General features: G+C 46.6%; 1 protein-coding gene across 1 annotated transcript in view; it reads right to left on the bottom strand.

Annotated features, from left to right (window-relative positions):
• The window catches only part of T265_05757 (hypothetical protein), a gene marked incomplete at both ends in the record, with an annotated part of 19,544 nt that extends 10,526 nt beyond the window's left edge, over positions 1 to 9,018 (bottom strand). Inside the window, one exon of the mRNA XM_009170837.1 lies at positions 9,015 to 9,018. Coding sequence (XP_009169101.1) covers positions 9,015 to 9,018 — 4 coding nt within the window. The remainder of the gene's footprint in view (positions 1 to 9,014) is intronic.
• Positions 9,019 to 14,707: the final 5,689 nt, after the last annotated feature.

The following is a 14,707-nucleotide window of genomic DNA, read 5'->3' as shown; positions in this document are numbered from 1 at the left end:
CAAATTGGGTTGTGGTTACCTTTAAATTGGAGATCTCAATTTCCCGACCCTTTCTATAAATGGTAGCCTATCAAGTTAAAGCACGAAGACAACATAACGGGAGTAGAATGATGTTTTCAATGAAAATTTTGTTTCCATGTTACCATCTACGGTGGAATGTTTACTGAGACGCACTATAGCAAACAAAGCCTCCAAAAACGCTTCGTTTGGGAGTGGAACAGAAAAATCCCTTACTGTGTTGACATGGTAGAATCCAACGACGAGAGTTTTTATTCTGCCAACCTGAGGATTGATGGAACACTATAGAATGTGATTATCATGGTCATCCACTGCCGGTTATTCCACATGTAGCGCGAAATAAGTCCGTACAAAGAAAAAAGTAAAAATGGTCCTGCTGCACTACATTTTTGGATCGCATCCCAGAGAACGACAGGATGGCAAATGTACACTGGAAATGGAAGTTAAAACGCAACATTTCGTAGGAAACAAGGTGGGCAACAGCGGTTGGGGTTTCAATCAGTCCTTAACATCATTCTGGAAAGCACAGTGCATAGGCATTCGTTGCACTGCGGTTCGAGCATATTTGGGTGCTTGTTTTATAGTCAGACTTAGTTCCCCGGTTCCGGCTGTTCGTACCCTGGTGCATCAGTGCGACTACCTGTTCGATTTCCTTACATCCTTTGATGTGTGACTAAGAGATATAATGTAGTAGGTCTCCAGAATTTTTTAAGGCCATAATATACACTCATTCATGGTGAATGTGTTGACACATACTAGTAAGAAACCTGCTCTGCACCGATCTTAAGAGCACTGAGATGCACAAGATACCAGCAAAGGATTCAACGGATTATGTAAACTCGACACAATTAGTACAAGTGACGATGACAGAACCCACCCCATAACATCGACTGAAGCCTCTGTGGTATAACCTGCGACGTGACACTATGCACAGTGAGAAAGGTTCACCTGCTTCATCCCTAAAAATGACTAACTTCCCTCAGTTGTAGATTTTCAATGATGCAAGGTAGGTTGTTGTCTATAGACTCAAACAGCCTGTGTAATTAAGCAGTTATGGTGAATCAAATTCATGGGGTCAGCAAAAAAGAAACTTACTGGAATTCACATAGAAGATTGGACAAGAAATAAACAGTTTTCCAGGACGCATGATTGTAATCAGAGCGACACAGGATACAAATACGGATAAAAGACCGTGTTTTCAAACATCCGCATCATTAGAGTAGATTGGAGGCTGAAACAACCAAATTATATTGGTCAAAAAATTATGGCAAAAAATATGGCAAACCGCATGATCGGACTGTGCGGTTTGATCAATCACTTCCATGTTTAACAGGTAGGGGGTGCACGGTCCGGGGCCAAATGTGCCCCAAGAATGGAAAACACCATAAAAGTGCCTGAATAACGGCACGCAGTCACTTGCGACATACTCGCCAGTATTGGCAACACTGGCGAACAACAAGAGTGCTTCACTGCCGCATAATCATGTAAGTTTTTTTGAAGGAAGCCCCATAATAAGACAGAAGAGGGATAGGGAACTAGCGCCAGTTTAGCGTAGCCTACCTACAGACACAGCTTGGAAAGAAACTGGCAGCACGAACGCTATTGACCACTAGATCCTTCACCATCCCTAGTCAAGCATATGGGTCACATGAGTCTCATCCTGGAAGTCAGGCAGCATCGACAGTGTCTAAACTCTTCATGGAAATCCTCATTTCTTTTTCAGAGTCATTCTAAGCATATTACCTTTTCTCTATTATGAATTAAAAAGTGGAGTAGCAGTCTTTTCAGTGAACGGTAATTGGGCATTCGTAACGTATGTCATGAAAGCACCAGCGCCACTGAATTCGATTAGCTGCTGCTTTTTGTAACGTTTCAAGCCAAACTCGTGATGGTTTGGGCGCTGAATTATTGACCAGACTATGGTCCGCATCCACCCTCTACATGCCGACTGATCCTGTCTAGGCTTCCGCGACCTAATTATATCTCATTCCTCAGGCTTCTTTAGGGTGGCATTGTAGCCAGACATCGAAAGGATGTAACAGCTGAGTGACACTAACTTTTAAGCACACAGGGTCACGAGAACCCCACCCTGAAAGGTGGTCCGCATCAGCAACATCCAAACTCTTCGTAATCTCTCACACCTCTCTGCCAAGTCACAAGTTGTCCATCTCGTAGTTTGCGCCATTCTGAAGAGGACAAGGAGGACGACCCTAGTCTCCGTAGACGATGTTTTGGCACGCACAGCACATGGTAGAACCACTGTACTTGGTGGTGCTTGATGTTTTCCGTGACTGAAGTACTACGTACCCAGTTTCTAATTATCTCGATACAAGTCCATTGGCGCAATTCGACATCAGCAACACTTGTGGAACATCGCTGGTCAAAAGCTTGAAGAAGCATGACATCATCTGACCGAAGAAGCTCCGCCTCACAACCATATAACAAATACTTGTAGCTTGGCACATACGACCCTTGAGACCAAGCGACATGCACTTTCACGTCACAAGTGGCGCAACTCAGCAAACGTGATTTGGAACTGAGATTTGTGCGCTGACTGCATCAGGCACAGTGCAAACAGAACCAAGGTGAGTAAAAGTCTATGCAACTTCCAGTGCGACACCTCGAACTGCAAAAGATATGTTCAGAAACTCCGCGTTCTGAAGTATGAATTTGAAGTTTATAAGCGTAAGGCACATTCCGAAAGATGATATGATGGTGATCAGTTTATGCAGCAGAGATTGTGCCTAGCATTCATTTTCAAAGACTAGGATGAAATTATCTAGAAAAAATAAAAATTATTCAGCTGAAGTACCCTTTCGGTGCCTAATTGCCATGCCACCCGAAGGAGGCATGAGGAAGAGGATACTGCCAGGTTGCCCAAGCCTAGGCAGGGGAAGTCAAGGGGCAAAGGTCGGGTTCAAATAATAAACATTCCGGTCACTAAATTAGCGTTCTAACCACCTATTTATCTCACCGCCGCATAGCCTGTTGAGCAAGTGTGGCCAGGATGACTGAACAATCGACAGAATCGAACGTACCAACAAAGTCAAGAAATACATATGGTGTTGTTCTAACACGTGACGGTGAGATGGTGTGCTCAGCGAAGCCTCTGCGAAGTCGAAACTACGATTGTTGCTTCCGGGCAAAAGTTTCACGAGGAAGAATCAGTGATACCAGAATCGTCACAACGGGTGTGGAGTAACATTTTTGAAAATGCTCATTACTATCGACTGACCACGATTTTCTGGAGGGTCCGATTCTTCAAGATAGACGCAAATAAGTAGAGAAGGTAATGGGTGAGGAACAAGGCAGGTGGAAGGTCGTTGAAACCTCACGATCGAGTAAGAATACACCTGAAGCTCGAGATGGCCGAGTGGGTAAGGCGCGTACCTACTAACCGGAAGGTCCGTGGTTCGGACCCGACTTCTCATCTCGACTGCTCGTGTTTAGGCTTGGGTAGTATGTCGGCCAGTGTTTCTTTCGGGTGGCACGTTTTAGGGCGAACTACCTCTAAACGAACAAATCCGCTTTGCTAACGATTCGCCTTGTACAATGAAAACTTGTTTCTACATTTCGGTCTCTCACTGATATCCTATTGGACAGTCAGCTCTTTTTATATTCGGGTTCAGTTGAATTCCATATCACGGCACGACCTACTTGTTTGCAGTATGACTTCCTCGAATTTGTCTTTTCCATTCCTGTGAACTAACGAGTCTGGTTGATACATTGTTCAAGAGGATACACAGCATGGCAGCCAGGCACCGAAAGGGTGCCACAGCTGAACCATTTTTAAAGATATATCTGAGGCTGGAGGGAACATGATAGTCATAGACAGTATTTCTGTCGAGGGTCGACAGTCCAGAGTGGAAGTATCGGTGGTCAAAATAATTGCTGTTCAGTATTTTGTCCAAAGGTTCAAACGTTTATTCCTTGACTGATGAGGCTTTCGAAGACCCATCGAACGAACCACGTGCGACAATCTGCGGACATTCCCAGTCCTTCGGTATCCAGCGAGATTTCTGGTCTGCATGGTTGCGACCAGCCTTCAGCAAAGCCGCAGTGCTATCAGGGATTTAGTGCTTGGATGAAATTGGCTGGGTTGTACCGCAGATAGTGGCACTTTGGATATATCTGCGGTCCGACATCAGTCTAGTAGGTAGACGTTGCATAAATAGGTTCTACCATTTGTTTGATTTAGGTGTCCATAAGTTTCTCAGTGCCGAATGCGGCTTTTTCGTAGACCTGAGAAGTGTGACAGGAAGCAGCGACCGTCAAGTATATGAATGGAGGCTAAGCAGATGTTTTAGAACGAAGAAGACAGTGGTCGATACCAGCCACTGGTGGTTCAAAGTAATAGGCTTTATCCGAGTAAGGTGCTGGTTTATTGGTGGACAACACGCTGCTCAGCTCTCTTGAATATTGGCATTGCAGAACAGTGTGTGATCAGCACACGTCTGCAGCAGCCACTCTCCACTGTACGTGCGCCTCGTGTCCAACCCGAGACGATAAACCAATTGGAACTCAGCAGCGCTAAGCCCACCTACTTGGGCGTTCATGTTACCGGCAACGGACTTTATGGGGTTTTAGGTTGTAGCTCCTGTAAACTGTTATTTCTGCTGGGATATTACCAGAGGAAGTTCAGACGGAGGTCGGGTTCCAACCACGTACCTCTCTAACTACTGAGCCACCTCGCCCCCTTCACTGTCAACATCGGTCACGTTATTGTACCAGGTTTGTCTTAATGAAATAAAATGACAAGCCCCGACTTATCGGGCTCAATGGGTATTTGTGCCTTTTGTTGAGTGACTGCGTTTGTGGCTGGCGGTTGAAGGACATTGGCTAGCACCAAGTGCCAACATGAACAAACATTTTAGCTGAAAACACTGAACCTATCTATTCACGTCAGCGCATACCGGAAGTTTGGAAAGCCAAGAAAGTAGAACCTTTTCTTCTTGGTGTGGTGGTTCAACGGAATACGGACCTGCGGAATTTCCTTTTGTGAAATGCGAGTCGAGATTTCCTTGGATTGTTCTTCCTGAGACATTATATCTAACTTACATCAATAGCTTGTTCTGTTCACTAGGGACACCTTAGGGCCATTAACCACCAAAAGGTTATTATTGAAGATGGACGCGCAAAAGCCGCAGCTGAAAGTGATACAACATAAACAAAGCGTTAGCCCTACTGCTGAGACCTGCCGAGAGTATTTCCATTTTTAGGGACGAATAAACGACCGGTCTCCCACGTTACTACACTGAACACTTTCTGCCGTTATTAGTCTCAATTTAGCCTTTTAGGACAGATGACTGGAGACTGCATTGAAGGGAAAATAACGGAGGGAAATGTAGTAATCGTGAGTTGTTTAGCACCCCGAGTGATGTTACACAAATGTCAAGTGTACTTCTGATACGAATCAGGATAAAAATGGCGTGTCCGGGCCTCCGACATAAGGCGGTGGACAATGCAAAGCCTATTTCATGTGTGGACGAGTGCTAGAGATCTTACCATAACCAGTGACCGAAGCATTGGACAGCTTAGTGGTAGCAGGTTGACCTGACCCGGAGGCAAACTAAGTACTGAAAATCTGACTCTGATGCCACCGCGTATGGCGAGAAATTTTGAAGTCAATGTTGATTAGTGGAAAGATGCATTGTTCTGTCATAACCGACACACGGCAATGATCAAACGTTTGGCATTTAAAGCGAAATTTTTAAGGTTAATCTTTTCCAGGCCTTTCCTCAAGAGCCGTTGTTGCCTCCGTGAACATAAAAATACTAGTCGCCATGGAGAAGCCCCTTGCTGTTTACGTGTCCTTGTACGAAGCAAAGTACGACCTGGCCCTCATCTAACCTAATGACACGATTTCTCGCTGAGATAGCTCAGTGGTGAAGGTGCGAACATAATGACCGGAACGTCGGTGGTTCGAAACCGATATTTGCGTCTCGACTGCTCCTGTCTAGGCCTGAATAAATGAAAATAATAAGTTGCTCAGCTGTGGCACTTTCCCAGTACCTAGCTGCCATGTCAGGCGAAGGAAACACGAGGGCTGAGATACTGCCAGGTTGCCAAAGCCTAAACGGAGAAAGTCAAGATGCAAAGGCCGGGTTCGAGCAACGGACCTTCCGGTCTCGTCTAGGCTTGGGCAACCTGACATTTATTCAATCATCGTGCTACGCTCAGGTAACACGATATCTATGTACCGCGTGTTGCAGATGAACACTTTTTAACGACATGGCGTTCACCGCTGTCGTTCAGGTGCTAACATAGGGTTCTCGTGACTGGGTCAACACGAATGGAAGGCAGTGGATTCATGTTGCCCGCTAGGTCACCATAGTAAACTAACACGACAGCCTCGTTCATCTGTCATTTTTCGTTTGCACCTCTAGGCTTCGGATGCCCACGTACTCACGGTGAGACGGCAACAGAATTGCAAGTAGTGCAGCAGGGTCACTATCATTGTCAGTGATGGCGGTGTCATCTGACTAATTTACGAGACATAATCCACACAGAAAACATCACATCAAAAGCACAAGCCTTAGAAAAGATTTATACCATGGAACAAAAACCAAAATGAACATTTGGTAAGAAGTGGTTTGGTTGTGCCGTCCTTTAACAGATAAATGATCTGTGACACGAAGCACCAGGACTGAGATGTTTCAAGATGGCCGAAGCCTGGACAAGGGCAACTGAAAAGCAAGTCCGGGTTGGACCCAGGCAAATGCTGGTCAGCAAGTTGCACCCTAAACTCTATATCGATTTGACCCCTGCTAAAGAAGCTGCAACATTGAGTATAACCATTCTCTCAACTATTACATAGATTAACGGAAAAATTCGAACGATATCGTTTGATTGGGGTTAATTTATGGACAAACGGAGCAGCGGTAGAATGTTAAGTGTGTGCTTAAGATTACAAAGTTGTATGTAACCCAGTAGCTAATCCTTACCCAATATAAGGATTTCAGCATGGGCACATGAAGCTTTTGCTGTCTGGAGAACCTCAACTCTCACTGATCTACTGGTGCGAGAGCCCTAAGACATGATGGCCAGAGTAGGTTTGTGCTCTCCTCAGAAAGGCGCCTCTGTAAACCTACATTGAAACCAGAGGCAAACAACGAAGGGTTAGGGTTAAGGCCCAAAATAAGCCTGGCCATCAGTAATAGGGAGGAAAGGTTTCTCCGTGAGGGTAGTCGAGAAGATATCTGACTATGACTGCTTACCAAAACGTACTAGAGGTGCTTCGCTGCCGTATGGTTAAGATTAGGAAAATCATTCTCTTAGGACAGAAGCATTCCCCCATCACAATCAGCATAAGGTGGTTACTTGCGGACAAATGTGTCCTTCAGTTGTAGTATCCTTTCGGTGCCTAACTACCATGCCACTAGAAGGAAGCACAAGGGCTGGGATACTGTCAGGCTGCCCGAGCCCAGACAGAGGAAGTCGAGAGGCAGAGGTCGAGTTCGAACCACAGACCATCGGGTCAGCCAACTCGAGCTCTAACCATAGCCATCTGGCCCCCTGGGAAATGTATCACGGCACCCATATTCTAAAATTCACTACTGGTCTAATCACTCCAGGTGTCCTGACGTTGGTTCTGGAGGGACAGCTCATCCCGACATATTTTTCCCGGTCTCAACAATATTCCCTGATAAATTCGTGGCTAACGCCCCCTTACAAATAACTATTACGTCCAGCACTCGTTGAGACCAACGAGTCAGTAATATACATGCAACGGTACCGGGTAAATGAAAAAGGGAATTACAAGTGGGGACTGTCCATCAAATGAAGTGTACCGTATGGTGTTCGGATTTAGCTGCGGTTGCTCCATAAGTTATTACTTAAACTTACAGGCCCATGCTCCAAATGCATTTCTCGAAGCGGCCAAATGCTCCGATAGTCTTCGCAACCCATGGTTTTCGCCCATCAAGTGCTAGGTGTGCGAATAATATGTGGCCACGCGTTGTTTCAAAGGCTTTTAGCTGGATGCTTGACGATTGGTATTGAATCCCGGCTGGAGTTGACATGCTTCAGAAACGTTATCCTAGGGGTGCAGCGTGATGACCTTGAAGTGAACAGCGAAGTCGACCGAGTAATCCCGCTTCGTATGAACATAAAGCATAATTGTTCTCAAACAATTACGTTAACTAACCGTGTTCTGATAATGACATTAAACTGCAATCGTAAAACACCACGTACGTTGTCCTTAGACACACGCTGGGCAGGGTAACATTTAGCTTGCACAGAAGCAATGAACAAAATGGTGCTAAACATGGACGTCGCTTCAATCAACAGTTACGTTTGAAATCTAGGGCGAAATTGTGGGTCCACACTTGACCTTGATTGAGTTGGTCTATTTGTCTGCACAGTGCAGCTTGAGCAGCACAACTGAGCGCTTTTTTGTCAATGAACTGTACAACTTGGTGTGGTTGGTTTTACCCATCACCTTCTTGTTTGCTTTGCGGCATTAGGTCGAAAATACAACGTCTGCACAGAAATTGATGAAGCTCTTCAAGGAAGTCTTTCTTCAAGTCGGTGAGGATACGAGTAGAAATACACTTTTGTGCAGAAGGGAACGAGTTCACGCTTCTTCTTTAACGTCTTTTCGAACACCTCAGCAGCAGCGGGACCTCGTAGCTCTACAGGCAAGACATCCTGCCACATTACCAACTCACCTTAAAACTAATTTTAACGGTGTACAGTTACATTTCCGTAGGTAGATCGATCCAACTGGACTTCAAACGTTATGAGGAAGTGGCTCACACCGCTCGAAATCCGCCCATGTAGACCGGTTGAATAGTGACCTCGAAATTGAGAAGTGATCTCAAGTCCGTGAGAAATTGTTCCAAATCATAAGGTTTCCTGACAGTGCGGCTCTTCTGAGCCGGGCTATGGAATCCTCGTAAGTGCCTCGGGACACCTAACTGCGGTACAGAAATTTTATCATAGAGACGGCTACTCACCCTTAGTCACATCAACTTGTCGGAGAGTAAGTTATTCACCCATACGTGAAGTTCATCCGGAACCTCGCAATGAGAGCACCTGATCATCTACAGATCGCAGTTAAGCGTTCCAGCCGCCAAGAGAGCCAGCCGGCGTGCGAGCAATCGGGCTGATGGTCGGGGCGCCACGGCCCCAACAGCCAATCACGGGCTCAGGGATCGAGAATTTCAACCAAGTTTACCGGGTCGGTTTTATTCTTGTCGGTCAGTGGCCGTCATCCACTTGAAAAGCACAAGTGAAAAACGGTGTATTACCGCTATCAAGTTCTCAGCGCGGGGCAGTATGCTTGCCAGCGCGAGGACTCGCATAAATAAATAACTGATTGTTCTTTGAGCTGGGTTCTGTAAGGTGCGTGGACAACCGTCGGAGGAAGGTCATTCCACGCTGCTGCTACCCGAAGTGAGAAAAATTTTGCCCAGTGAACGTGTGCGCTCTGAGCTTGAAAATTCTCTTACCATGTCCCCTCCGTGTGTTTGCTGGGTCAAGAGGTGGAAAACCTGTTTGCCAAGCTTTGTTCAAACAGGGCATAAGAAAGAATTAGGTCCCCTCGGAGGCGACGGTACTCAAGGGGAAAGAGATCAACCATCGCGATACGCGTTTCGTAGTCCACGGATTTGGGGCCGGCAACCATTCTCATAGCAGCCCGCTGGACACGCTTCATGCGTCCTGAGCAGATAACTTGATTAGTGTACTCCAGGAGCGGTCGGACGTAGGCCCCATAGAGTATTTGGAAGTCCATGCGAGTAATACGGGAGGAGGTGCGTCGGATCATCCGTAAAATGGCGAATGCCTTTTGGGCCGATTTCTCATGGTGTAGTGAGAAGGACAAGTTTGAGGAGACCCAGATGCCCAAATCTTTTTTGGCATCTATCCTCATGATGTTTTCTGGTCCCTTTTCACCATGCATAACAAAGGCATTCGCTGAATCCCCTCCAAACGACACATGGACGCACTTTTCATCATTCAGAGGAAGGTGCCAGTCCAACGACCACTGCTTGGCAGCGTCTACATCCATTTGGAGGGAACTGGCATTGGAACTCCAGGATTTCAAGTCGTCCGCAAAAAGTAGACATGGGGTTGCAAGAACATCTGAAGGTCGTTGACGTAGATCAGAAACATCCGTGATCCCAGGACGGAGCTTTGAGGAACTACAATGGAGACCGGTGCTGGAGAAGAGTGGGTTTAGCCTATTCTCCCTCGGAATGATCTGTCTGATAGGAACGCCTTGATCCAGCGAAGGATTTTCCCTTGAATCCCGTAAGACTCGAGTTTGTGGAGCAGCGGGACGTGTGGGACCCTATCAAATGCTTTTGAGAAGTCGAAAAATATGGCATCCGATATGAGTCCTTCGTCCTTGGCTTGGGTTAAGCTGTCCATAAACATGAGCATGTTTGTAAGGCGAGAGCGGTTTTGGAAAAATCCGTGTTGGGGTGGAGGTATCAGGTTACTGGAAGTAAAGTGATGTAGGGTAGCTCGCCTCAGAATGCGTTCCATCACCTTGCATAGCACGCTAGGAGGCTTTTGGGCCTGTAGCTGCCAGGCGATAGTCGGTCACTGGTTTTGTAGATTGATTTGACAATCGCTTCCTTCCAAGCAGAGGGAAGGCGGCCTTCGTCAAGCGACTGACGAAACACCAGGTATAAACGATTTGCCAGTGTCCACGATGTTTCCTTCAGGATCCTTGCATGGAGCTCGTCGGGCTCCAACGTGCTGAATGGGTTGATTTTGTGCAAGAGTTCAAGAATATCCTCCACCGTGAAGACCAATTCGGTTGGGGGCTGTTCTTATTTACGCCTTGACAAGAGTGGATATGACGGGGACGCTGGGGCTGAATATAGACCTGCATAGTGTTCTATGTAAACCTCAAATACCACTGTTGGGTCACTCGTGGGTTCTCCGTTCCTGTCCCTCAAGGAGAACGCGGATGGCTTATTTCTGCGGCGATGTCTCATGTATTTGAACAGTACATTTCTGTTTTTTCCTAGCGGGGTCCAAAATGGTGGTTTGTTTTCGTATGTTCCATTGGTGGATTTCTGGTTTACAGCGGTTCCACAGCTCACGAAACACCAGCTCATCTTCTCTGTCTCATGTAGTCCGGTTTTTGAAAAAAATGGGACCTCTTTTCCAGAAGACGTCGAATCCCTTTTGACAGCCTGCGGCCCTTCCGACTTCGTGCTGTTTTTTTGGGACAAATGTCGCGTCAGCCTTGTGAACTTTCTGGACAATGGTCCTATATAATTCTTCCACTGAAGCTGGTCCCAGTTTAACTTGTTCAAGAAAAATGCATCTTCCTGAAATATCTGCACGGCAGAAGTTTTGAGTTTCGGGGTTTCTGGCCCAACAGCAGATGAAGTCAAAGGTCAGCTTCCAGTGTTCGGTTTGTCCCAGTGGGGCGTTACTTGTTGCCTGATCAACGAATTGTCTTTTGTTGGTAATGACTAGATCCAGAAGGGATGTCAGTTGGCCTGCGCGGCTCCCAGTGGGTGTAATGACATGCTGGGTCTAAGCGCTCTGTCGAGCGACTTCAATCAGCGCTGCTGCATAACCTCTAGTTGATCCGAAGCGCTAGAGCCCTGTCTAGGAGGCCTTCGCGGCGTTTAAATCACCCAACAACTGGAGATGAGTGAAGTAGTAGCTGGAGGAGGTTCGCTCAAGTGTATGTATGAAGAATTGGTCATCTTCACGGGGACTCGAGGGGCTACGGTAGACCACACCGAGAAGAACACAATCGGACCCACAAGGCGTTATTTGGATTCGCAGCGCACAGCAAAAAGGTTAAGGAGTGGTATCGGAGAGGACAAGCAGGATGGATAGGGCCGCCAGTTAGCACACAGCAACAACACCAGCGCTCCTTCGTTTTGAGTCAGCTCGAGAAACATAGCAGCCGTCCATTAAGATCTCCATGTCAGAGACATCTGGTGTCAGCCATATCTCTATGAGTGTGATTATGGACGGCTGTTCAAGGCAAACTGAGTGCTTAATATCGCAAAGTTTGTTGAAAATGGTGAGACAGTTTGTGGGCGAGCATTTGAACACTGTCTATGCTGCCTCTGAAGGTGAGGAACCGAGGGTTGTATGAGCAGGGAGGCTACCAGACTCAATAGTTGTGCGTCAGGTTTGGCTGCAAGGGTATCAAGGGGCCTCCGACGATTACTCGTCAGCTTTCTGACTCAGTGGTTTCGAGGTATTCCTTTCATTTGCTAGATTTATTCTATCGATGGGAACCCGGTTTACAAGGGCCTTTTACCTTTGGGGGGTGAGGCGAAGTTTTTTCCCGCTGTGCGAAAATTTCGACCACTGTTAACTGAAGCTCCTTTAATACCACCTTTTGGACGACCAGATTCGCTGTTTATCGAAGAGTTGGGGCAAACTTTGAAGTCGCGGAAACCAGCGATGAATGTGGGTGTCCAAATTCCTTGCATGTTTCCACTGTGCACCTATATACGGTGAGGCGCCTATTGCTCAGGACCGGTCTTGAACATCTGGAACATTCAGGGTACATCTGACAGTCGTCATATTGAAACTGCTAACGCAATGTTATGAGGCCGGTAAATAAAGTAGGTTTTGCATTTATTTCATGTGGAGCAAAACGCCCGCAGGAGTGAAGGAATTTCAGCAGCGTCCCGAATGTTCAAAGCAGAAAGAAAAATACTTCCGCGAAATACAGCTGAAACAAGTTGAGTTGTCGAATCGTTGGCGGTCATACACCGCAGTAGGCGCAGAGTCTCACCAGCTGACATTAGCTCTTGACATTAGGAAAGCTCACCCGCAGCCCGATACGAGCCACGACACCAATCTGTTTAGTGGAAAAGCATGAAAATGCAGTTGAGGGCATAAGATGAGACTAACAAAAAGCTGGACTCATTGGGCTTCAGAAACGAAGCGTGAATTTGTTGTCAACGTTGGTCGTTTGGCGAACTTCTGTGGCTCAACGGCACGAGATTTTTCAGCGTCAAACCTAAGCTTGGTTTAATTTGGAGGGATTGGATCTATCATTGGCACTCATTGGGACGAACGGTTTGCGACATTTACGGTTTCGCATTCACAAGACTGTGATTAATCATTTTAAATTCTCGGGATAGCCCATAGAGAATCAAGCACGATGGCACACAGCGGTTGCTTTCGCCATGTATGGTGGAGCGCGTTAGTGCCGGCCACGTTCCGGGATGACTTGGTTAGGTAGCTAGAAGATAATCCTGGTGTTTTTTCATCCTACGTGGCCAGATCGTTATGGCTCTCAGTCGTGTTGTTAACTAATTTAGTCGTGATCAGCAGCCTTGTCACAGGGTAGACCGAAAACGCGCACCTTATTTGTGTATTCTATGGACCATCTGAGACGCCAGTAACATTCCGATGTCATGAGGTAACCACATCTCTCTGATTACGGAGGATTCCATTATTTGGTCCCTATCTCATCAACCGTGAAGGATAGCTTCGTCCAACCATGCATTGCCTCTGGGGTTCCCTGGACCAGCTGCCTGTTAGTTGCTGGAAGTGGGCTTGAATCCGTACAAAGGTGACAAGACTGTCACCAGATGCCATTTCAAAAGTGTGAAATATATAGTGACAGCCATATTCGAGAGCCTGGACTTCAGGAGGGCCACGGCAGTATTGTGCAGTAATGATTGAAAACAATGAGGCGCTAGTAGCTTCCGTTTGAATTTCGATTACAGAAAACCAGAAAATATGAAACTTTGGCATTCAGCACACGGCAAAGTGGGTGAAATCAATAGTAACTACCCGCATAACAGAGCTTGCATAGCGGCGAAATCAACTCGGGTGTGATACTTCAAGGAGAGTTTGGTGCGAAGTATTTGATAGACCGGTGAATAAAGCAAGCCAGGGGGTAAATATGGATGTATGTGGATAAGGGTGACATGTCTCCGTTGAGTGGACAGCTGATAACGCACGGCAGCCAGCCACATAGCAGAAGGGGACCGATGGATGCAAAAATGGAAGGCTAATCAAGGCGAGGTGGCATTGAAAGATGTTAATTAAAAACAGTGGGTAGGAGAACGGAAGGGAAAAATCGGCCGAAAAGAAGGAAAATTTTACGATCTTGCAGACTGGGATATAGGTCAGCCAGATACAGGTATGACAGTTGTGATCAGGGCTGCAATTTGACATGCAACACCAAGCAAAGGGTATGGCTCTTGGGGCGAAGACGCCGTGGCCTTCCACGAGCTTGAATGTGGACTAGGACGCAGGTGGACAACTGCCAGATAAAACGTAACCCGCATACCTACTTTTGAGAAGTTATAAAGCTAGCTTCCTAAAACTGAAGAGCTTCATTCCACGTTCCCGCAGTTTGTTGGTGGGATCGGCAATTAAACAATTGTAAGCCACTTCTTTTTCAAACAAATGGGCAAATAACTGTTCCCCTTCAAGATGACGATAATTTGGGTGGAGAAGATAAGGAAGCTTTCGAGGTGTTTCGAGGCCAACTGCGTTAAGGTTGGTAGTCATCATCATGACAGGCGACCGGACTGCTCTAATGAGGTCCGCGTCCTCCACTCAGTGAATAATTGACGTCACCAGAAGGAAGCACCACTAGGGTGCCAAAGTCTAGACAGGGGAAGTTGAGAGGCATCGGTAGGGTTGGAACCACGGACTTCCAGTCAGTGAATTCGTACTCTGATCACTGATTAGTTTTGCTAACAGCAGGTATGTTTGGTGTCTGCAAAACGCGGTC

This window comes from Opisthorchis viverrini, assembly GCF_000715545.1.
Source record: "Opisthorchis viverrini unplaced genomic scaffold opera_v5_106, whole genome shotgun sequence".
NCBI lineage: Eukaryota > Metazoa > Platyhelminthes > Trematoda > Opisthorchiida > Opisthorchiidae > Opisthorchis > Opisthorchis viverrini.
The sequence above is the reverse complement of the archived record's forward strand: the minus strand, read 5'-3'. Positions and strand labels throughout refer to the sequence as shown.